At 41.2% G+C, this 25423-nt stretch overlaps 1 protein-coding gene and 2 long non-coding RNA genes across 9 annotated transcripts in view; 1 reads left to right on the top strand and 2 right to left on the bottom strand.

Annotated features, from left to right (window-relative positions):
* Window positions 1-25423, bottom strand: part of LOC124215686 (uncharacterized) — a 39446-nt gene that overhangs the window by 11789 nt on the left and 2234 nt on the right. For all 4 annotated transcript variants that reach the window (XM_069134086.1, XM_069134085.1, XM_046619371.2 and 1 more), the window contains exons 2-5: window positions 22436-24993; window positions 21311-21454; window positions 16783-16960; window positions 558-769 (exon numbers count right to left, since the gene is read on the bottom strand). In XM_069134086.1, the coding sequence (XP_068990187.1) occupies window positions 558-769; window positions 16783-16960; window positions 21311-21454; window positions 22436-23477 (1576 nt within the window). In that variant the 5' untranslated portion in view covers window positions 23478-24993. The remainder of the gene's footprint in view (window positions 1-557; window positions 770-16782; window positions 16961-21310; window positions 21455-22435; window positions 24994-25423) is intronic.
* On the top strand, window positions 8020-10739 carry LOC138190534 (uncharacterized). 4 transcript variants are annotated; one of them, XR_011176544.1, is made up of 3 exons: window positions 8217-8231; window positions 8334-8962; window positions 10054-10739. It is a non-coding gene; the product is annotated as an uncharacterized lncRNA (long non-coding RNA). The 4 variants fall into 4 exon arrangements; XR_011176543.1 differs by having other exon boundaries at window positions 8320-8962; XR_011176542.1 differs by having other exon boundaries at window positions 8221-8235; window positions 8320-8962.
* On the bottom strand, window positions 8835-10058 carry LOC124215689 (uncharacterized). Its single transcript, XR_006882427.2, has 2 exons — window positions 9777-10058; window positions 8835-9692 (listed from the first exon to the last, which is right to left on the bottom strand). It is a non-coding gene; the product is annotated as an uncharacterized lncRNA (long non-coding RNA).

Here is a 25423-nt window from a genome sequence, read left to right as displayed (position 1 = left end):
GAGCTTGCGCTTTCCATTTTCTGCTTCCCTGTTCGTATTTATACTCGAGTCTCGCTCTAATCGATATTAAATGTAAGTAAGAAATCAATTTTGTATAGGTTTTTTAGAATCAAGAATAGGATACCAGATTTCGAATTAAACGGGAGTTTCGCTCTAAATAAAACTACAAAAAACAAATTTAACATAAAACCTGAGGCGATGGAACTTTTCGAGTATTTTTCCTCGTCTCAGTGAGTTAAAATCTATAAAAAAAAAACAGCATAAAAAACCTGTGCAGTATTTTGGTTGCAGACCATTGTTATTACTCACGAGTCTTATCATTTCTACTTTTTTTTACATTGTATTTAAATTTAGAATTTTGTAAACGGCATTCAGAGGTCCACACTGCTCACAACCGAATAATATATTCACGATCAGTTATCATGCAGAAAATGACGCTGTCGATTATTCGTGTAATTTTGAACTCTCACACGAGAAAATTATTTCTCCAGTATCTGACCGACATTTTATTTTATGTTTTTATTTTTTTATGTTACTTGAATTCAGAGTCAACGTACCCAGACTGGCATCATAGGTGTTCATGTACTCGCTGGTCATAAACTGAGAGACGAGGGCAGTTTTCCCGACCCCCGAATCACCGAGAAGTACGACGCGGTATTTGGGCACTTCCTCCACGTCGCTGTTATCCGTGCTCTCCGCTCCGCCTTGGGCGCTACAGCAGGATCCGTCGAAGGGCGATCTTTCCCCCGAAACGGACACGTTGCTGTTTCTGAAGGGATGGCAGAATCAGAGAAATTATTTGCCTTATCGTTCAATGCTTGCGCTAGCCTATGACCATGCAATTAAGTGGAGAGTAAATCAAAGATTACAAGACTTTTCTGACGCATGGTGTACAGTTTTTACCGCACTTCAAAATAAATTACCACCGGCGTATACTTATATAACGTATCATGTACGAGTATGTTTTGCTGGTTATTGTTGGAATATCGCATAGTCGAAGGGGTATTCAGATCTGATAAACAGCAGCCAAGAGCAGCCGCGTCAGCAACGCAATTCACTTTTGCGCACTTGAACATGTACGAGAAGAGAAAGTATACTTTCCCGCAGTGATTCTGACAAGGATGGTAACCCAGGACGCGTGTTTTTTTTTTACGTGCCATTAAACACTTTAACAGGGTGGAACCACCCTCCGAAGTAAAGCCTGCTAAGGGGTGATTTTGCAGTTTCACCCAAGAGAACATAACATTTTCCAACCAATGCAACTGTAAAAGTTTTCTCACAACGAGAAATGAAAAATGTAATTTTCTCAGTGGGAAAAAAAGAAACTTTCAAATCATCCTTTGAGATGCCTTACTTTGGAGGACGGTTTCACCCCCTTAAGGTGTTTGGCAGATAAAAAAATACGCGTCGCATAGTTCTTAGTCTACTGTAACATATTACAAAAGAAATGAAATCGGAGAGACCGACCTGGGTTACCGTCCTCGCAGCCGATCAGCGGTGGCGCTGCGGTCTGATTCTCCATTGCCAACGTAACCGACTCGTCGAATAAATTACTCGTCGAGGATCACTGCGGCCAAGTGTACACAGGTATGTCAGTGCGTACGAGGTATTCGTTTTCATCCGCCGCTTCGCCCTTCGATTCACCCGCTCGCAGGTTCAATTCCTCGATATATAAATATCGTTTTTCCTCCCTTCGCGTCGACCCGCCCGCCCTTCGTCGGCTTCCGCCCCCATCGGGGGTTAAATCTTACGCATGACTAAATGCGCCACTCGTTGCTTCTCGATTTCCAACCAATTAGGTTCCAATTTCACTTTCAGAATGAAAATATGCAGCGACTTATCCATGCCGCGTGAGCTCTGTACATACCTAAGTAACCTAACTCTGATACGCATAGATGTGCGCATTTTTCGATCGCAGCTTCTTTTGCAATATCGGTGCTCTATAATATTAGAAATTGTGTCTTGAGTCAAAAGTGTCTTCAATTTTCTCGTCCCCCTTGTTTCTAATCATAACGCAGCGTCGGATGTAAGATGTTTTCAAGGGGGAAAGATCCAAGGCTGCAACCCTCTAGCACTAACTTAATCAATTTGTCAACTCAATTTTCTTTTTTAAGAACTGGAAATTGATTCAGGTATTTCAGAAAAGTAATGACAGTGCGGAGTTGAAGAACGAATCGAATTATTTATTGCGCAACCAAGTCACGTAATAATACGTTTGGGAAAACAAAAAGGTCGATGACTTGTAGTAGAACTAAGATAAAATATTAGAACTTGATTGATTGTTTTACGAACGGCAAACACTTAAAACCTCATGTGGTATTTATTTTTACTACATGGTATATGGAACGAGATATCGTTGATTGAATATTCTGCGATATTCCATGCACGGTAGATGCCGCGGTAAAGACTCAGGTGGTAAGCGTTCAAATGGAAAAAAAACGTGAAAAATGGCAAGAATATCTGTTGAAAAATGATTTGTAATATTGTGAATGAATAGAATCAGAGTGCTCGCTGAAAATCAATTTCTGTAATTTTTTATTTGTAAATTATATCTTTAACGGATATAAGTGATTCATTCGGAAATGAACATTTACCGCATGACGATTCAGAAATGAACTGGCAGATATTAATTGTATGTTCAGAATTTTCCATCTTTTTCTTAAATATGATGGTAAAAGCAGCATGAATCCTAACAAAAAATTTCTTTTCAATGAGATTTGTTTGAATAATAAATCAACCTACACGAAAATTCTGGAGATATATGTTGTGGGTTGATATGTAAACAACACATTCATCCTAAGAGAACCCGTTTTCTCACCTCTATTCGTTCATGAATGATGGAAGCCGAACAATTTCATGAAAGAACCTCCAGGTATACATGTGAAGTAAGTATGTGCAAATTTTTTCCTATATTCTATTACCAGGCAAATCATTCTCTTGGGCAAATGTGTTCGCGATCCGCTAACTCGCTTTCTTCTTTTTTGCCGCCCCATGAAATTGCCGCCTGGGGCAAGGGCCCCCCCCCCTCCCCCCCCCCCCCCCCCCCTAGATCCGGTGCTGTCATAACGCATTCATAAGATCTGAGTCACTGAACACTTTATGAATCAGTCTTTGTGTGCTATTATCTCCACTTTTCTTAATAACGTCATGAATCCTTTATCAAGCGGTGGACGAGCACCGTTTTACACAGTTTTTGGCTAGCTGACCGCCTTGAATACATAAAGGAGAATGACAAAAAACGACGCTTTTGTCCTAGACTTGGCAATTTATCGTTGCATTCATTGTCTTTTAGTTTCAACAGTCGCACGGATCTTTCCACTGTAATGGTTATGCGTACTATTGTCATACGCACCGGATTTGCAATACCCTCGGAATGAATATATATTTACTTTGACATTATTCTTTATGTGCTCGGAACCAAAATAAAAAATTCACGATGATTCAGTATACGTCCCAAATGTTATACAGGCGTTCGGAAATAATGTGAATAAGAAAAAGCTCGACGCGCAATCTCGAGCTATTTATATACAGCCACGCCGGATCCTGGATTCCTGGCTCTCCTGCAGTCCCTTGTCAATTCGATTCCATTCGAAGATCACCTTTTCACCACTCAATCATTATGGTATCCGGTTAGGAGCCGGGGCATCGACGGTAGACAATCGAACGGCAGATTTCACAATTCGTCGTACTTTTTTTTCCCCCAATACCTCCTCAATTGTACGCGTCACAAGGATGCAGACTTTGCACAAAGGTTACATAAGTGAGGAGATATCGGTGAATGACGTAAAATCTCAAATCAAGGCAAACTATAAATAATACGATTTAATTTAAGGGTAGAATTTGCTTGGAGTTTGTTATCCAGTTGAACTAATAAGGTACAGCGAAAACCTTTCAATACATGTATGGGCTTGAATGGAGAGTTTACAAAGGGCCATATATTCGAAGCTCCTTAATAGCCTGTAGTAGAGGTAATGGTCTCTAACTTCCAAGTTCAAAGCGGACAAAATCAAGTCTATGTGCGCGAAACTATACGGTTTCTGTCGATAACGGTGAACTTTGATGTTCGAAGCAAACGGGGAAGCAAACTATCGAGATCACTTTACCCATCTCGTCATGAGAATTGCATGGATGTGCGGTTACTTGTTCGTATATTGCTGAAATTGACGATAACTCGCCGATACTATAAGAGATAAGATTAGCTTATGGTATGGTATCTTTTGAAATCACTCACCACGAAATTGTTCTTGAATCTAGGAAAATTTCAGTGATCAAACACCGCGTAATTCAAACCTCAGCTATTTTAATTCCTCTCTTTCTCTTTTTTTATCTACCTAATTCTATGAATTTATAGATATAATAATTGGATAATCGATCAACTTTGCTGTAAAGATGATCGAGTCATTTTATCGTCCGATCGTTATTTCATTGTTCCGTGAAAATATTTTTCCTCTATCGCGCAGAAGGGATGGAAGGTGATGTGAACAATATGGGGAGAAAGTGTTTGAATATTTGACGCGGAGCTGCTGGCCCCCGGTAAAATAGATTCTAGCAGGTAAACTGCAGGATTCGCAGGTGCGATAGCTTAGGGGTTTAAAAGCTCAAAGATTTAAAGGTTTAAAGTTTCAAAGCTTCAAAGGGATCAGCGGCTTGACGTTAGGCGAGCTAGTGGAATTCCCCTTTCTCAAATCATCTGTGAGGATCACGATATTATATTTTTTTTTTGATGATGAACTTTTTCAAGTTTCACCAACTACAACAGCTACTTCTTACGGACAACAAATACGGCGTCCACATGCTGCACCGAAATAACGGATCGCTAGTTGAGCTTGATTCGGAAAGATGGGCGTACAATATATTCTTATAAGAAGCAGTTTCGATTCTCTCATCTCTCGATAGAATGAACTCCTTCGAAGTGATACTTGGGAGAGTCGAAACGTACTACTTACAGTCGAGAATTCCGTCGATAGATAGAGACGCATTATTCAAAGAATTTTTTTACCATAATTTTTTTCAACCGCACCAAGCCCACCTTAAGTCCTACCCCGGCTGGATACCGTAAACATTGTTGGTCGACGAGTGACGACTCGAGAGCGACTTGATACACACAACTGATGGATTCGAAGCGATATGAAAGTGCATGTAGGGGGCAAATTAGGGTGCAAGCCTGATTCAAGGCGCGATTAGGAACACGGAGAGAACACATTCACGATTGTTTGACGAGACTCGGTATCTGGATACCATCCAAGTTTAAATATATCTCGAATAACACAAAGCGAATACCTCGGGGACCGTGAAAGCAAGAGTTTGTCTTAGGTATAGACCTGACAAGAGGTTCTTAAGCAAGCATCTGCGCAGTTTTCGCAAACATGCTTACGTACGTATCTACAGTTGTATCTATGAGATGACGGTGTGTCTGACAGGGTATGCATGTTAGAAGTGAGTATACCCTTACCGAAAATTACCCTCGTCTGAGGGATATCGTTTTACAATTAGAATCCATTCTCACATTGCAGCAGGTGGCCTGCTTTTTCCAAGGTACACTTGAGCGTAGGTCGTACAATAATCCTGAAATCTTTATCGAGGGAGCAATATTCGAGCTCTGTCGTTACTTCAATGTTGACGTCCAGAATTACCAGAGCTGTCGAATAATTTATTGAAAGCTCTGCGGAGGCCAAGTGGCACAGTAGAGCTGCTTCGAATTGAGAAAAATATGAGATGTTTTGCAAAGCCACCGAATAAATTGTAAATTTTCGCCACGTGTTTCTACGACACCTCCCAATATTGAGAATTTTGTGTATTTTTACTTCTTCTAACTTCACAACATACGGTGTATGCGTATCGATTACAGAGAATATTAGCGATACCAATATCTTACACACCAGGCAAAGGAAGCTTTGCAGCCGCAGATTTCTCTGCTAAATATAGATTTTTCACGTTACATACCAAAGGCACTCACCGGGTCGCTCCCGGATCACTTTAATTATAAACTTAGGAAAGAGAAGAGATCCTAACGCCACTATTTCAACAAATTGGTAAACTCATGGATCATTTACTAGATTCAGATGCAACGATACAAAGCATGTAGATTATTTATCAGCTTATGAATTGTTTGCCTACGTGACAAAGGAGAGTGTAAAAAAAGTATGCATTTTGGCGCCGAAGTGTAAAGTGGTTGCAACTTGAAATATCATTTTTTTTTTCGTCCTCAGATGACAGGAAATGACAATTATTTTTTGAAGGAATAATGGGATCACTTTTAGAATATTTCAACGATAGGACATCATACCTGCACCAGCCGAAAACTTTCAAGTACTGAATATTATTCGCTGTTTCTATGAAGGCGTACATACAAGGCGCGAATAACGACGTTACATGATAAAAATAAAGTTATCGTACCATTAGGTAGTAATGGTTATTCGCTTTTTTTGGTGTTACCATTTTTTAGTACTTATCCAGTAATTTAAAATTTTTTCAATAATCTTTAACACAACATTCGAAGCGGAATTGTAACGAAAAAAAGTTGTAGCTCTCTGAAAAAAAAATAATAGTGCTAATTAAACTGCAAATTTATATGCTTGGGTCATTAAGACGGAGAATCATATGTGGGTAATTTTTTTTCCAATTTCATTAATCCCATATCCGACAAGTGCTGCTATTTCTGCGGAGTCCTAACGCGTAGTAATAAATTAATTAAAATTGAGGTATGCCTTGGATATCCTGACACCGTTGTAAATCTACCTCTGACTGATCGCAAGCATTAGGACAACTGATCTGCACCAAGCCCGTGACCCAAGGCTTAAGCCAGTCTGCTGGAACCGTAGAATTCTCTACTAATTAAATATAATACTGTATACATATCTATGCCTGACTGCCGAGGGAGATTTTGGACGGTTAATTGATTGTTTGACATGAATTCCAAAGAACTGTAATGATCTCGTGATACTGACAAGGTTGAAATTTGGTTGAGCATCCAGAGCCGGTTCACTTTTCGCCGTCGCAGGCTTACACATTACATACTTCATTTTTAATCTGATTGATCTTTTACCCCGGCAGTTGGATATAGTAGAAAAAGTCTCAATTACGCTTGAGCGCCAGGACAATACTACCTGGGATTATATTACCTTGCATTTTCGCAAAACGATCGCCGGTAATTTACTATTCTCTCAATCCATTTAAAAGTATTCCAAAGTGCAAAAGGTGACTCACGTGGCAGCTTAATTCCGTAGCAAGGTTTTGGTTCACGGCCATCCGCATGGCATCGGCACTGAGCTGCAAGTTCTCTCCTACGTTTCTAATTACATGCTCAGAATTTCACAGTCAAGTTAACTAATTTACGAGTTCACCTGAACTAGAATTTACTAAGCTTGTCCTTGCGACGCTTTTAAGCACGGGAAGTGTAATTTTAGCAGACAATGAAGAGATTGAAATTGGAGCATACGAAGTGGGCAAATCATGCCGAGTCTCTCCTTTGAAGAAACAGTCATATGATAGCTTCTATGTGACTATAGTGAGTTAGTGATAACTAATAAACTGAATAGAATGATTTTAAAGGCGCCTGAAAATTCCTTCACATTGCTAATTATATGTTTATTTACTTTGAATGCTTCATTTTCCATATGATATAATTCATCCAGGTCAAGTTATGCCGGTCCTTGCTATGCTTAATTGAAATCTGAATAAACATTGGTGATATTTTGAACTGTCTTTTACTCCACGCTTCAAGATGACTAACAGAAAACACACATTCTTCTCCCATTAATTTTCAGCTATTTCTGCTCGCTTCGTCATGCGATTCTACTTACGAGTAACAAATATGCAATATAACTTATTGAGACTCCGCAATTGCTCGTATAGATGCCATTCGCGGAGCATCATCAGCCAGAGAAAATGAAGCTTTCTTGGGAGACGTGAGCGTCATATTCCTCGAGTACTAGTATTTATGAGCGTTAGTTATAGGTATAGCAGGACGTTGGTGTTGTCGTCTGTTGCCAGTCGTTTGGCTCGCCATTCGCCGGAATCGCGTCTTTCTCACCTCATGATTTTCTGCACTGTCTGGACGGTTTATGGACACTCGCCAAGTCCGGCGATCGTAAAATATAAAAAGCTGAGGTGAACCGTTTAGAAAATGGTTCAACCAGTTAACACCATCAGCTACGCCATCTCATAACTTTTCCTAAGCTGTTTCATATACCTGACTCTAAAACCTTCACTCACTCTGCAGACTTGGGGTTGTAGGTGACTTGGCCATAGCGTAGAAAATTTCCGAGGAACAGGGTTTCATTGGACTTGGGGAAAACGTGAAATAATTTATTTTTCTAGATTTTATGTTCTAGGTTAACGAATTCTGACCTAATTGTAAGAGAGTTAAGCAATGTTGATTAAACATCGTATACAGGCGATTTCTGATAAACCTAATGCAATCACAGTTGATGTTGATATGTAATCACAAAGCCGAGGCTAACAATTTGTCCGGCTGAATTGAACGTAGATGTTAAAAGCTTTTGATCTGCTGGTCACCTGACGCAATATCCAATGCAATTGGACCAGTAATCGGACTGGTAACAGCAATACAAGGAAAACACTCTGACTCACCAATCAGTTACGATTGAGTACAGTCAGAGGCTTCCAGCAACGATAGCCGCGTCATTTCGAAATCTATTATAGGTAGGTAGGTAGATTCCATCTGCTCTTGGCGCACGGTCAAGCTAAACGGAGTTCCCCCTCTCCTTCGTATCCCCCCCCCCCCCCCACATGGAGCTCCGTTTTAGAATAACTCGGAGTCTGATTGTTCTCTGCATTCTCATTTACAGCATCCCTGTAGACCAGTCAGTCCGAGTTATACTTTCATCCGCACGTATTAGCTTGCCGAGAGAAGAACCGTGCGCGCTAAATCATTCGCGTCGAGTAATTAGAGCCAGTCAGCTTGATACGTAAAGAAAAATCATCATGGAAGTCGCCAAAGGTAAGTACCATGGTACAGAAAAATCATGACACTATATTTAAGTATCATTCGAGATTTACTGAAAACGATTTATAACTCTCGTGATGTCGTTTTGGAGAGTAATACTTCGTTTCAAAATGTTTTAGTGCTAATCAGTGATCTATAAACTCTTTATAGAGTCTTTACTATCTACTTGTGCTGTGATTTATTCAGCTTCTTCACTTTTTGAACATTTTTAATTCCGATGGCGTGCCTAGGAGCCGTTTAATGAGATCACGCGAAGTTTTCGGTTGTCTGTGGAGATGGACAAAAGCTTGTGGATTCTTAGCGGTTTTTTTTTGCGATGAGCACGTCGCTAGGTATCATTTATTAAAGCCTCGCGGGGTTTCTTCGCTTGTATTGTATTTTTAACAAGTTTCTATCATCTAGCCGCTCACAGCTAAACACTATAAATTTATTACTGTATAAAAGTGATTCTTACGGAGTATGTCCTGTTATGTGTATCCGGTTTTTGTTCACCTACCGGATATCAGGAACCCGTTATCGAAATCCCGACTACCGCGGAAGCGATTTTGTGCCAACAGTAGCAGTGAATTGATAAAAGCATCGCATAAGGGTCGAGAAAGATGTTATCACCGTCATTTGCTGGTCATAATTGTTGCTGTCAGTGTTGCTATAGCGCGCCTCAAAGTGTCATGTTATATTATGACATGAGGGATTGGTGATCGATAGAGGACTCGCGTGTAGACGCCTGTAAATACATACATAATTGTCGGTTAAAGTCAATCCAAGGCTCACTTTGCTTCTCCTAAGTAAATGAAGACTTAGGGGCTACCTGCAATACTAGTTGATGAAGTATATTTACACCCCTTGCGGATCCCCGTAATTCGTATACACTCCTTTTCTCTCCCTGTCTCTCTACGTGCGAATCTGGGTTAACCATGGCGCTATAATTTGACCAGTGCTAGTATAATCTTAATCCCATTGTTTCGGTTCACGGTCCTCTTTCTTTATTTTACATATGTCCGCGATCGAATAAATATCCTTCTATCTACTTGTCTATCTGTCTATAACTATTATTGTATTCTATTCTATTCTATTCTATATACCAGTCGACGACAACGCATCCAGCCTTGTCCAGCAATCATCGAAAGTGTCAACCGCAACGGTACAGTCCCAGTCGGTGAAGACCTCGAAGTCAGTGCAGAGCATTCAATCATCATCGGTGGTCCAGTCCTCGTCAACGGTGAAATCGGTGACCTCGTCGAACGTGAGGTCTCAGAGATCCGTGGAAGTCGAGGAGTCAATCGAGATTGAAGAGTCTTAAGTCGTGATCGCCGCGTCGAGGATGTAGCCGCGCCGTCGCCATCTACTCACTATTACACTGCGATGCTGGTCAACGCTTGAGTCCCGAAATAACAGCCCGCAAAGCTACGTGCCAGGCTCTGACCTTCCAAAAGTATTGGGATTCCGAGTCATTTCACTTTTGGCTGAGCTGACAATATGTGCTCGGCTATAGAAGCCTGGCTGATCATTGTAAGCCGAGCCGAAGCCAGCTTCCTTCCTTCCTTCCTTTCTTTCTTCCTCCCTCCATTTTTTTTTTTTTTTACACTTCCGTTTCCAATCCTCCTCCCTGTGACAGTACTCTTCTCTTGATGCGCAACGAAAGAAAAAAAACTTTCTATTACCGGGAAAATCTGTGGTCTCTGACTACTATGTCAAGGTATTATTCACCCTGAGGTTCAATTGTATTACATAATTTGTTATTGTGATTGATTTAATAAATCTCCTTCAAGTATCCTGCGCGGGTTCCCTGCAGAATTAACGTACTATCAAAAATTCACTCTACGCTCTGACACATTTGCTGAATACAATAGAACAGGACGACATGTGATTACAGCTGAGTCTATAGTCTTTGACGACAGACTTCTGAGGGTATAGGATTTCGAGACTGACACAATAACTCACAGGTAACTAGGGCGAGAAACGTGCACTACGTTTGTGACTGTTTATTTCGGGACAATACATAACGGTCACTGTAGGAAGACTGGGACAGCTGAACTGTCGGAGGCTTCAGTTGATTACTGTGGGACTCTGGGCTACCCAAAACATACCGAATATATTCTTACTGCTACGACAAAATGCAGATAATTTCGTACGTGAAAACTACACATGTAATCTTTAAGTCAGTGTCTTGGCAAGTGATGAACACCAATTTTCAAACTGTCAAGGAACAATATGATTAAAACTGTTAATGCTATGCTGACGTGATGCGAGAGAATATGTCACGTTACTATGAATAATCGATACGACATATCGTTACGGCTTAAATTTGTTTTTCATTCTGCATCTGTTGGTTTTCGTACGAGGGGACTCATCCGACTTACGATTAGTCAAGCCTTCGTGACTTGAAAAAGTTCGAATACAATCGATGAATACAAGCGTTCATAATTCTAAACAGTTCTCTTCGATATTTACGACTAATTCTTCTTAGCGTGAAAAAAAGAAACTGAGGAAAATAGTTTCTGATGAAGATAACTCCATTCTCTCCCTAACGTTGGCGATCTTGTTGAAATCTAACACGCGAAAAGCCTGTCGTATATTAGAAGTGCGGGGTGGGGAGAGTTGTTGGCAACAGGATTCTATTGGAAAAGCACTTGATAAGGTCGAGGCTCAGGGCTTTAGGCGAAGGTCTGAGATAGTGACTTCTTCAATTGGATGGAAATCGATTAGACAATCAAGCAAAGAATTACCGAACCGAGCAATTCCCTATACACTCACTCTGTTTGATACATTTTTCTTGAGAAAAATAGTTTCTTGACAAAGTTTGCGTGTTACAAATTGCCCAAAAATGTCTACTACAGAGTACTCAACGTTAATAGAATTATGATTCTGCAAGAAGAAAAACGTGGCCATAAAATATCTTGGAACTAATTTCGGTAACAGATTGTGATATTAGAATATACGGTGAGCAATGATACACATGACAGACTATCCAAGCTATGAAGGCACGTTTCGTTGCGATACTGCAGCTGTTCGTTAAATAATGTCAAGAGCTTGGGGGTTCTTAAAACTGAGCGAATTTTTCACCCATTCTGCGATTGGTTTTCGATAAAACGTATACCACAGCAAAATTTCGTTAGTCCATTTTCACGGGTGCACGAGACGCTTGATGAAACGTTATACAATAAAGCATCCGGATTTGCCCATAAGCCCTGAGTGAAACCTGTTGTTTGTTAAAATTTAGTACGTTGCTAGTGGATATGGATGAAAAATTTAGCATTCCAACCAGCGGAGATCGAGAAGGCACGTATGACCGGAGCACAATGCTGCATTTCATCTGGTAATTAACTAATTTACATACAGAATACCAGCCAGCGAAGAGGGCCGAAGCTTTGCGATGCCCGGTGGACCACCCACTCACCACCTGTTTGAACTTTATGTCTTTTTCAGAGACACTCGCGACGCCGAGTAAGTAGGTAGGAGCTTTTTGCGTAGAATCCCAGGTTTCGGCGCTCGGGCCAGACAGGCTTGAAGGGTGATACGGAGAGAGAGGAGGGGGGCGACAGGACCTCGATTTTCTCGAGGGATTCGTCCTCTAGATGCGTGCCGAAAGTAGAGCCGATATATGAATGGATGTGCCTTCGAGGTAGTTTTCTACATTACTCAATAACGGAACATTCTGCTGCAAAACGAGTTTAATATATTCATCGAACTTCGGACGATGTAACCACCGAGTAACTGGCACAGTATATAGATAGTTGGAGACGAAAATCTGTAGTTTTACTGCTTAGTTGTCAGTTTAGGTACACCAGATGTTCAGAGTCTGTCAAATTTCATGATACCGTGCAACGATTGTATTTAAATTGCTGTCAGATTTGTTTCAACTTTTCTGAATTAAACATGAGAAAAAGGTTTATTTCCAGAATATTTCAAGAAACCAACGGTGTAAATCAGCTATTCACTTGATCCCGACTCCTAATTAGATGTATTCAATGTCGATGAATCAAATTACAACGTTATAATTTCCAGTAATTTCCATAGTGGATGAGGGCTAATTATCGCAGTATTTTAGAAAGTTTCACTCTCTTATTTGTTTGTTATTTTTTTCTATCCGCGCGTGGCATGGCTGCTTTGCCAAACCCACGCTTTCTTGTGAGTGAATATCGACTGGCGTATTATTATATTCCGACAACGAGTATCAGTCGACAAACGTCTGCGCCTTGAGGCTGAGACAAATATAGACGGTTGCTAACAGGCTTACAAAGTATAACACAATTAGGAGATGGTTTGTTTGAACGCAAGAGTAAGCAAACTTGGATGAATCTTAGTGGCTGAGTCTTTCGAATCTCCAGGGAGCAGTGAGCTGGGCATGTTTCATGAACGTATTATTTCTCCTACTTTCGATTATTTCATTCTTTCATTATTCTCGCAGCTTTTACAAATTCACCTGTTCTGCTTTTAACAACGAAATGCACATCTTCACCTACGTACGGATATCGAAAATTCTCCCTTTCCCGGGGAAATCGCTTTCTCCCAAATTATTTCTACGTCAGCATTAGAGCGCGCTGTAGAAGTCTTCCAAAAGTGACTTATGGGTGTCGTTAGGTGAACGGAGGGAGAAAATCGTTTTTGGTTTTAATAGCTGAACATCTTTTTAATGCAAATGCAATTTGCAATCTAAAGACTCCGGTGTGGAGTGGTAACACCTGTTTAACCTGCGTAGCAGACGACGCGGCTGTCCTTGAATCGATCAGAATCCACCACTTACAGGTGTACATACATGTAACGAAACGAGGAGAATTGCTTATTGGATTGAGTTATCAATGAGGTGAAAATACAGTTGAAAGTCATGGTCCAGCAGGAAATAGCATATCATTGTAATTAATTTATTTTAACGAACTGCAGGATTTGAGCGAGGAATGAAGTGCAGGTCGGTTTGGATGAAAATCAAAATTCAAACCAAATTTGGTTGACAACACGAAATTGATTTGTGAAATATTTTATCCAGGATTTAAAACGTGATCACTCGATTGATACGAATATGACGTAACGCTTCAATTCAAGCGAGCGAGAGAAAAATTAATCAAAAATCAAATCAAAAAGTTCGTAGCTTAAGAATGGGGGTACTTGCTTAACGAGCCTTCAACCAAAGATTATACAATCCACATCCCAGCTTATAAACTCCTCAAATCCCAGCGCTTAAGAACTCAGTAATTGCGGGCTTATAGAAATTACAATTCACCGTCATTGTGAATGACACCCTCGTTAAGCGACCCAAATGTCTAGCATGCTTAATAAAAATTGTACAAAAACAGCTTGAATCCATCATATACTCATTGTCAGATAGAAAAACTGTATCAGTTGAAATTTTATTTTTGGCGTTCTGAAGGGTTAACTAAGGCATTTGACACTCACGCGTATTGGTGTTGATCTCCATGAGACAATAAACCTCAAAAAATTGGAGTAAGTTTGAAATTTTAATTTTTTATCCACGACGTACACTTCGCAATCTTTCGAAATTATATCGTCACATTGGAATGAATAGATCTGGAGCTTCAAATAAAAATTTCACATTGATATGTATACAACACGTGACTTACGTTACCAAGTTATTTCCTTGAATAGTGTATTTTAGTATTACGTTGATCGCAATTTTGAATTACCGGATGATGATGTAGATCCGGACGTAGATGCTGAGGAGCTTTACACCAGGATCTATACTAGTTGGAATGTTTCACCCTAATGTTATTGTTAACGCGCCTCTAAACGACCGGCCGATCCGCGGGGGCCAAATAGACAGAATAGCCGACTGCTTGCACGCAACTAAACAGCCCCAACCACCCCACGCCAACCCGGCCGGATGGGCTAGAGACGACCAGCATTGTTAGGTAACTGTCAGATACACGTTTCTTCACTCACAGCTAGGTCAAAATTGAACCGAATATTTTGACTCACGGACCTCCTTCATTCCCAGGAAAACCAACCCTTAACTCACTTTATTTTGTATCGCGTACATGTGAGAAGGTAGTGCAGGTGTCGTAATCGCCTGCTTTGCATTAAAATTAAGGAAAGCGTTGACAATCCATGTTTTTTGAGCCCCGTATTAAGTTCTACAATTGTACTATCAAGTACGAGCATGTTGAAGGGCAAAAAGGTTATTTTTCTACAAGTCGACTTTCTTTCATTTTTTGACGTTCTGCATGTGTTGCGATTTACAAAAAAACACGTGTTTACCAACCCACAAATTGCGCTGCCGTTGTCTCTTTCGAATAGACGAGTCCAGGAGCAATTGTATACGGGTATACGTATAATATAAACATGTTAACCGTCCGCCGACCACGTGGTTTTTTACTGACGTTGCCAGCCAGCGTGGACTATTTCGTCCTGGGCTCCTTTTCCCCCATTTAAGGCTTTTCAATAACTTCCAAAAAATTCAGGCTATCAGTTTCAGGTGCCTACTTAATATTCCAACAGTTTGTATTCCGAAATTTCCGGTTAGATGATTTGTAAAAGCGGTTAAACAATGAAAAATTCCCGAGACACGGGATAAGTGAGAAAACGAGGGTGGACGATATCGGACATGTTGGCCGGCGGGGGGTTCACGACATTAGACACAACCCTCCTACGCATGTACCCGACCACGAAGAAACTTTTTACGCTACGGCACTTGTTTACAAAAGTCTGCCATATATTAAGTGCTCGGGTCAAACTCGACCCAAAATCTTCGTAGTTTGCAAAACCCGCAGGTTTCAACATCCATTTGGAGGTCGCTGAGCCAACTCTTCCAACACAAATCGCGAAGCTTTACTTTCTGAATATACAATACGTACGCATGAATATCTGGATTACTCTCTTCGAACGGATATGCGCAAGATATAGGTATACATGGTTTCACTGTTACGGATGGCAAAAGAAATTTGGAAGATGTTTTTTAATCAGAGTATTAACTGGGAAAACTCATTTCTCTCAACTAATACTAAAACTAATCAGCACGAATACAGTTCGAATCTACGAATGATCGAAATTATTGAATAAGGATTTTGACGTTTTGAAATGGAAATAATTGGCCTATCACGCATGTTCCTCAGAGTGTTCAAGCTGCTTAAGAGCTGACTAATAAGAACGCACAGTAACTGTTACCATCCCAACAGACGCAAATAAATTCGATGTAACTTCAGCTGCTTATCTGCAGGTGCAGCACACATGCCTGTACTGGTAATAGCGCGGTAGCAACACAGAACATACATTCGACGTAATAAAATCACCAAGTGCCAACAAGACAAGAATAAAATTTGAAGAGCGGGGTCGAAATCTATTTCCCAATGCGGTCCGTGTAATTCGGCATGATTTTACTGGAAAACTTCTATACCTTCACCTCTTCCACACGTTGAACTCAAGTAAAAGAGTTACTAAACTAAATTTCCAGCGCGTATTTGCCCCAGGAACGAGAAACTGAATAGAGTGAGGTACACGAGCACTATGTTCTATTACCGGTGCCAACTATTTGCCGACATTTTTGCGATCTCTCAAATGCACAGCGCTCCAATCAGCGCTATAAGAATTTTTGAATATGTTCAGTACGATTGTAAATTGCTGCAGGTATAACGAAGAAACATATACGTAACTCTATTATACACGTTGCTCTTCCTGAATGACGATCGTTTTAAATTTTTAATGTTACGGTGTACAAAGTGTTCGATTGTACGGCTACCGGGGCCTGATGGTGGTTCACATTGCATGCAAGCATCAATTGGCTTGTGTGTTCCAAGGGTATGAAAGAAAAGCATTTTTTGGGCAGAAACGGATATTAGATAAGACGTATAGTGATAGTGACTAACCGGCCGCTGTTTACCGAGGTGTTGCTCCGGCTACGCCTCGAGATAATGGAGTCCCCGCGATTTACCACGCCCTTGTGGGTGATGCTGAAGGCTCGCAGTCTGTAGAGATCGTCGCATGCACGAGGGTTGTACGCCTTCTCAGGGAGGCTGTGAACTCTCGGCCGAACGTGGTCAGGTACTGGAAAATACACGGAGAATACAAGTTACTCCAATCAGATATCGGCACAGATCGACCGTTGACCGTCATGGCAATTAATGGGGGAATAGCTTGGACGTTCTAAGGTTGTACCTATTTTTAGAAGTTTTTTTTAAGTAAATGAAAACAGTTGGAGCAGTTTGAATTTAAGGACTTTATTATTTATAATTTCAAGAAAATCTTAGAATTTTGTCATTGAAATCCACAGCAAAATTGTGACATGGCGATTGTTGCGAACGATCATTTTTTCAATCCGGTGGCGCAGATTCCACAGTTAATTTTTTTACGAACAACTAGAAATTTTCACGCAATCTTTAAAACTTGATTATCGATTCGAGCTCGTGGCTAGACTTTTGAATTTCATTCCAAAAATTTTTTTAACAATTGTTTGGTCGAAAAATAAAATTCATTGTTAATAATCGTATGTATTTGAAAAAAATTTTCTTTCAACATTTGGGTCAGGAGCTTAAAACCGAAAAGGTGTTTTTAACTCGACAAAACTTTCCTATTTGTTGCAAGATGGACAGTGATGTCGAGAGGTGCACCACATCAAAAGCATTCGAGTTCGAAGACGTTTGCTACTTACATATATGCATCATGTAGCCGTTTTGTTATTAGTCTTAATGAAAAAATTCCAATATATTCTTGAAACCATAAATAGTGAAGCCCTCAAACTCATATTGCCCTAAATGTTTTAGTTTTCTTAAAAAAAAAAAAAAAACTCTTAAAACTAGGTATGATTAGACCATCTAAGCTGTACCCCCCTTAATGGACACTTAATGGTACCAGTTGCGTCTCACATTTCCTGAAAATTCAAGAAAGCGATACACTTACCTCGTAGTCTATAATAGACATTACGTTTAACCGATGAAAATTATTGATTACCACCGAATTGGGTTAGTCCTCTGAAAGAATAAGAATGTATAACGGAACCTGAATGGTTGTGCGTTTTTTATCACTGTCTATTTCCAGTTACGATGCAATATGGCTGTCAATAGACTTATGAACTGTTAGAAAATAGTCTCCTGGTTGATCACGAGCTAAGTTTTCAAACGGATGTCTTTACCCGCCCTTTGTGCCATAACCAAGTTTGCATAATTATCGTGTGGCAATTGAAGAGATACCGAAATAAAACTTTTATTTTCTTCACGTGGTTAATTATCTTCCCCTTAGTCGGAGGGACAGGGACAAAGGGTATTTTCGTTAGGTTTATATCGAGCCTGTTTTTTTTTTTTTTTCAACATTCTTTATTTTGATGTACTTCGTCATGTCTTATATTAATTTCTCGTCTTACTCAGCTGTGACGCAGCCGGTATATTGCCTATTAAAAATATAAGTGAGATTGCAGGAGACGAATCTTCCGAAGGATCAATCCAATTTTCTTCACTCAGAAAATTCTTCTTATATAAGTATAATGCCGACGGAAGCCTGTGATACATTTTCGTTCACCTCTCTTTCGTCGGCGCGGCAGGGGCTGAGGAGGGGGGAGGGACGGCAGATGCCGTCCGCCCGCCGCGCCGAGACTACTTTGAAAAAGCTCAGATCCTTCAACTTTCCCCCGTTCTCAGTTCTTCGCAGTTATATTCAATACTCTTCTCTTTTCCTCCTCCACAGGCAAAATGAAAATGTATACAGGTATATTATATATATATATATATATATATATAGACGTAGAAATAATTTTTTCCTAACGAGAAATTTCTCGCCGCAGCTCGGCCGCCTCATCGCCGCCCGTGGCCGCAAAAATTGGACCGCGACGTGATTACGCGAACTCTCGAGTACATTAATAAAATAACGGGGAACAGATCGTGGGTTATGAGTATATATATGCGCATGTACGTACAACTGTACACATATATTCGTACATACTGTGATGCGCTTTGTCCTCGACACAGCTGAATCCGATTCTACGTCTTTCTTTGTTGTTTTTATTTTTTCGTTTTCCTATTTGCGCTACTCGTTTGCAAACTTTGTCCAAATTTGTTTATCCGTGAAAGTATTTTTCAGGTATACTCACTGTCATCGTTTTCACTCTTGACAAGAGATGTGGTCACCGTTCGAAATTATTTCGAGGGTTCAAGCGAAAGGAATAAGCTGCGCTGTAGCGATTTTGAGAATGTTACAATCTCCCGAAGTGAACCTTTTCGGATTTCACAATCAGATATGGTTAGTTTCGGGCTAACGGTAGCAATTCTTTTCTACCGTAATGATGTTAAATGAGTTAATTTAATTGTGGTTTTCGATCATTGCGTCAAGGATTGGGAGGATGTTCGAGATCAAAAACACGTAGAAGAAAAAAAGACAGCGTTGTATGGGTACAGCAAGCACTTTCAGCCAATCTTTTCATCTTGCCTTACTAATACCGAATGCTTACTTTTTGTGTACTAATACCATACTTTCAACCAGAACGCTGGAGCGGAAAGAATTGGAATGGAAATTGAAACGGAATATCAACGATGGTATCGATATTCCTTTTGAACTTCCGAAAGAGTTATTCGGTTTTGTCCTGTTCGTCTCCCCTGAAACAAGCACGCAATTAATGCCGCTTGCTGTTTTTCAGCATTCTTTTTGCTCTCCTTGTACGTGAAACGATTATACGAAACGATTATAATCAAAAAATGTTATTCGGTCAAATATTTGAATGCTTTTATGTTTATTAAATGTATATCGATGTACGTGAAAATCAGATGCGATTGGATAAAGGTTAGGCGAATCTTTTTTAACTTCTGAATTCGCTAACAGCAGGTTCGCGGAGTAAAAGACCCGCAACGAATTTATAAAGTAGATTTAAGATTATGCAAATAACTTTCTACGAGAATCCGCACACAGCTGTTGGAGTTTAGTTTATATATAATATAATAATCCCCCCCCTCTGTCCCCAGTGAACAAAACAGTCAAGCGTAATAAAAAGATACGGAATTAATCCCCTTTTTATCAAATCTCTACAGAATTTCTTGAAAATTGTATCCAGGCAAATAAATACGAGGTAGAAATGTAAAAACGAGAATATCGACACAACTCAGGGTAAGAAACTCAAGAATACCATATAGTTCGAAAATCCGTTATTCCTGTCAAAGGTCATCCTTATTCCAAATATGTAAGGTCAGCGGCAGAGTAGGAAAGATCCAAATCTAAAGAATTTGAGTTTTCATTTTTCTCTTCGTGTCGCAACATGGGTATAAATAATTATGTAAAGGAAATACCGGCAAGATAGAAAGAGTATAAAGCTCGCAACGTTGAAGGCGATATAATCGTACGGTGTTCACAGCCGCATGGCAGATTTTCTGTTGATTCAGATTACATAAATAGCGTTTCGAACGAACCCATTTTCCGCGAGGCTCTGGAAAATAATTAAGCTGTCATGCCGCCCGGGCTTACAGGTCTTGATGTGCATGAAGGGTAGGATTTTCTCTGATCGAGCCTTTTACCTGTGTATAATGTGTAAGGTTCGGCCCAATATTATACTGTATAGAAATACTTTTAGCAGACCTCTTATATTTTTATATTTTCGCTGAATTTTTGTGCCGGAGCAGGTTCAAAGAGCCGGTATATTGTTGATTTGATAAGAGTCTACAGCGCGTCATTGCGGCGAGAGGAAATCTCCCTTACGGGTGAAGCGAAAAACCAAGGGAAAGGCAAATAATGGAAGGAAAAATAAGGTGGAAAACGGATCGAAGTATGCTTGGAATTTTTATCCAAGAATAATACGCGTTCTGGATCACTATGCCTATCATAGCACGCACTCTGTGCAATCATATTATATATTTTACCGACCTGTTAAATTTTCGGTGAAAGCTTGTGACAATCTATGTAGTAGGGGTTGAAAAGCTCCGGATGGGTGTTATAATTTATGTTTCAAATCAGAAGCTACTAGGCAGGTATATAATACTCACATATCGAGTCGCCTATAGTGAGTCTTGACTCTAGGAAACTTTATGTTATACCCTCAACCGAGAATTGATCTGTTTGAATTTGACCCGAAATTACGGAGTAAAATAATACCTTTTTATTTCTTGGTATTCCGTCGAGTACTTAGAATATTTTCCGAAACTTTGGATTTCCTGTCAACGTCAAGCTCTCTAGAGGATTGGGGTGTGAATACATGTTATATCTCGTAAGGATCTTCTCCAGCCCGATGAAGCATTGTCAAAGTTGAACGTTGTATAGCAAAAAAAAAAAATTCTGAAAAATGTTACTTCCAGTGGTTGATTGATTCACCGAGTACAAACGCACCCTCAATTTATCGTTTTTCTGTCAATCATGCGCGGCGCAGGTGTCATTAGGTATCGAAATTCAAAAAATACGACACAAACTGTTTGTCAAGCTGCTCACCGGGTAATTCGAGGAAATTTGATGTCCTCCGCTGTCGCCCTCGAGGGTGAGCGGTGAAATTGAGGGGGCCCACGTCCTCGTTGCTCACGTTCGACAAATTCGACGCCTGACTGTCCCTTGAACCGCGTCGTGAGGCCAGATAAGCTGCATGAAAAAATTGAAATTTCTGTTAAACGACTATTCGGATTCCACTTCGTGCTGCTGCTGATATGAATCAAACGAAACTATCTTCTGAAGGATTGAAATTCATTGATTGTTACTTTATTTTTGAAACTCGAATCTCGGTCACTCTTATTTGTACTCTGAATTGCCAAGTACATATATTTCCCGCTCCGTTTGATCAGACAGACAGATGTGAAACTATTTTCTTTCTAGCAATGTTCAAAAAAGGGAACGTGTCATGGAACATTACAAAAAATGTACCGTTACGTGTGTTTAATACGTAGGCGCTTTGAATTTCGTGAAAAGATAATATCACTTTAGGACAAATTCACGTCATTCGGATTAATGCACGGTCTATACATAGGTATACATGGCTCTCCTTGATCCTATTTCATACGGGCACCTATACCGTGTTACTTGACTGACGTGCCAGTGAATGTGTTAAGTTGTGAAGAAGGTGTGGGTAAAATGCGCGTAATGTGCAAAGGGTATACATATTTAAGCATAATTTAGGAAAGTGGGACCTTGAACCTCATTGAACTCCCACAACGATCAGGGCGACCGCAGGCTGACAGGTCTTATGGACATTCTGAGTTTTTTACACAGTTTGAGGAAACTGACCTTTCGGCATTCACAGACAAGATACAAAACTACTGTCAGGCGAGTTTCTACACGTGACAATTCAGTTAATACAGATCATTGTAGAGGAAGTGTTTTCATATTGCAGCTCGGTAAATTTTGGGATTTGACAACTCTCTTAGATTCGTGCCAATTTCCCAAAAAATCTTCCAATCACTGATCAAACATTGTGATCACTTCTCGGAAGGTTTTTCGATGCCTGACCAACTCCTGGTGATCTTTATCTCATATAATAGCGTCCAGTTCCAACAAAGTTCATACGACACGGACAGGCAGCATGGATACAAGAAGTACAAGGATTTACTGAATCAAAGAGACTATTACCCAAGCCTGCCTTCATCGAGCCCCTTCGTCGAACGGCGGGACTTGAAAGCATGGTAACCTGGGTCTCAGCTTCGGTCAGGTCAGTCAGGTCACTCGTGGACCTCCGGGCCATGGTCTTCCCGGGTTTGGCGTCGACGAGAGTTTCCTTTCCAACGAGGCATCCCTGGCTGCGATTGAACTCTCCGGAGGGAAGGTTTCCACGGCGAGGACTGTCGTAGTCGAACCTGGTCGTTTGCCCATGACCCGGTGACCTGGGACTCTTCGCGCCAAATTCTACCTGCAGCTTCGGTTCCACTGGACTCTCACCTCGACTCAGTCCAGTCGGGGCAATGATCGTTGGGGACATCGGGCTCCTCGGACTTCTTGGACTCCTCGGACTCTTGGGGCCAAGATTGAAGCAGGAACTACGCCGGCGGTCGAAAAACTCGGACTGCTTTTTGGCATTCGTGGCGGTCTGACTTTTTGCGTGGCTGAAATTGAAATACTGATTGTGCCCGGGCTGTGGGGATCCCGATACCGTTGGAGTGATGGGGCTCTTTGGTGGGTAAGACATGGTCTTGTTTAAGTTCCTCCTGACGTTACAGAACTGGAATACGTTCGAGGGGGAGGGAAACCCTGGAGAGCTAAACACACTTCCATCGCAGCTGGGACTCTTGGGGGTCCTGGGGGTCCTTGGAGTCCTGGGACCGGCGTTCGGGCTTTCCGGGCTGTTGGGACTTTTCGGGGCGGAGAAAGTGAAGTAGTTTCCGGTGTTATCGCCGTTGCGATTTTTTCCCGGGTTTGCCGGCGAGCCGGCAGCTCCTAACTCCTCGCAGTCGAACTTGGCGCTTCCGACCTGTGGGTAATATTCCGTGGATAGATCAAAAGTGCGGGGTATTCGGGTCGTCTTTGTCTTTGCCGAGTTCGAGTCCCCCGATTCTGAGTTGGTCGACTCCGAGTACCTTTGTGTCGGACTCTTTTGACCCGAGGCTTGCGGTGGCTGTGGTAAATGGCGGATGCTCTTTGGCGATTTGCCGTAAGAGTCAGGGCTATTGACCGCCATCCTGTTTCGGATCTTTCTCTAAAATACCAACCCCGCACCCTTTTACTACCTAGCGCCCTTAAGCTCAGGGGCTAAGCCTTTCTTTTCCTTTCCTCGTGGATCCCCGACCTTTTGGATCCCGCCTCGATGCCTCGTTATTCGCTTTTGTGCTTCAATTAAAACCGAATCGCGGCCCTTCATAGCCTACACGATACAGGCCAGGTTGCCGATGTGGATGCTTAGCACAGACCATGATTGCGATGGTAGTTAACTTCGTCTAAAGTGCTCGGCAAAGGTCTTTATTGATCGGCATTGTTTCATTATTACTTATCAAATTACATAGGATTAATATCATCATCAAACGCTATTTTCACAACAGTATGCGTATTCATACCCATGTGCGTACATCGTCGCCTACGTATACTCACTATAATGATATGCCACGATTAATCACGTCCGGGGACATATTATATACAGCTCTTCAATCTATGCCCCAATACGGACCACAATGAATATAGTACCTTATCATCATAGATGGATGGAAACACACTCGCCCCCTTTTAACCCTTCACTCTCGCACACCCGCGGGGCTCGGACGTTGATTTATCGACTACAGTCTTCATTATCGCAACACAGATTATACATAGTATACACCACATTGTTCCTTATCCCTCATTGTTAATGATATTATTACACTCTGAATACCGATATCAATTATACTAGCAATACTCGTCGTTTTCACACTCGGTATATAACATCAAATTAACGCAAATGAGAAAATAACATGAAAAAATTTAACTGTCCGACGTTTTCGGAAAAGGGGCCGAACGACCCCCGCGCGTTCAAAAACCAGTGGTAACTGTAGGTTCTACAGAATCTATCTCGTATCGCGAGGTAAAATTAAGTTCTGTTTATTTACGACACATTCAAAGTTATGTATCGTTATGACTTATGACCATTGAGTCGCGATGCACAAAAATCTACCTATATATCTACGTAACACCCGCAGTATGATAGTTGAAATAGAAATTGAATCGACAAGTGTGTGGATTTAGACGCGCAGATTCGGCAATCTCGCAGCACTCTTCCATAACCTGTTGACGGTGTGCGGTGACCTCACCCCTCCCCGCCGGCACACGGCGATTCTTCAAATTGCCGCTTTTGTACGGTAACGTTTCCCACCGATGAGCCGGCAATACTGTTTAATATTTTGCTCCGTGCTCCCTTGGTCCTTCTTTTCGTTTTTGTTTGAGCAAAAGTGTATGGAGATGGTTAAAACACGTGCGTTGCGAAAAGCGTCAAACCACTTTTATACGCAGCGATAAGGGAATCGGGTTACCCTGGTCACCCTAACGGCGGATCGTGCGCTACTGGATGCTTACGTTGATGGTGATGGTGGTCGTGTCACGGCTGCTGCTCCTCGGTCAGGCCCGGGACTACCACCCCCTATCCACCCCTACGCAGTCGCTCTGCCCGTTGAGGAAAGTTGCGCGGCATCCTCGGTGCAGAGGGTGTAAGGTAGGTACGCGGTATATACCTGCGTATAAATGTAACATAACTTGATACATAACGCCTTCGACCAGTTTACGCCGCGTTTTGCAAATGAACGAGTAAACAGAAATTTGTTTTTGAAGGGGAAGGAGACAAATAAAAATTACCACCGTTGAGCCTGCGGGTAATTAGGGTCCAGATTTTATCACAGGTTTGCGGCGAAGAACTGTGCTAAAGCGGGAAGGAGGGAGGGAGGGGGGTTTATTTTTCTTACCAAATCTCGTGGCGTCTTCTACTAGTGGGTATCATGTTGGAATTATATGAAATATCACTTTGCTGCTGAGTTTTGTGCTGAGTTCTGTTGATGCGACACGTGATCTTTCGTTTCGATGTCACCGAATAACGCGATGGTTAACAATTTGAAAGCAACCCCGTTTACGCTCAAGTAATTCACTTGCATGAACTTGTCAGTCTCA

The sequence above is a fragment of the Neodiprion pinetum genome, chromosome 3 (genome assembly GCF_021155775.2).
Source record: "Neodiprion pinetum isolate iyNeoPine1 chromosome 3, iyNeoPine1.2, whole genome shotgun sequence".
Classification (NCBI taxonomy): Eukaryota; Metazoa; Arthropoda; class Insecta; order Hymenoptera; family Diprionidae; genus Neodiprion; species Neodiprion pinetum.
This window is presented reverse-complemented; position numbering and strand designations above follow the sequence as displayed.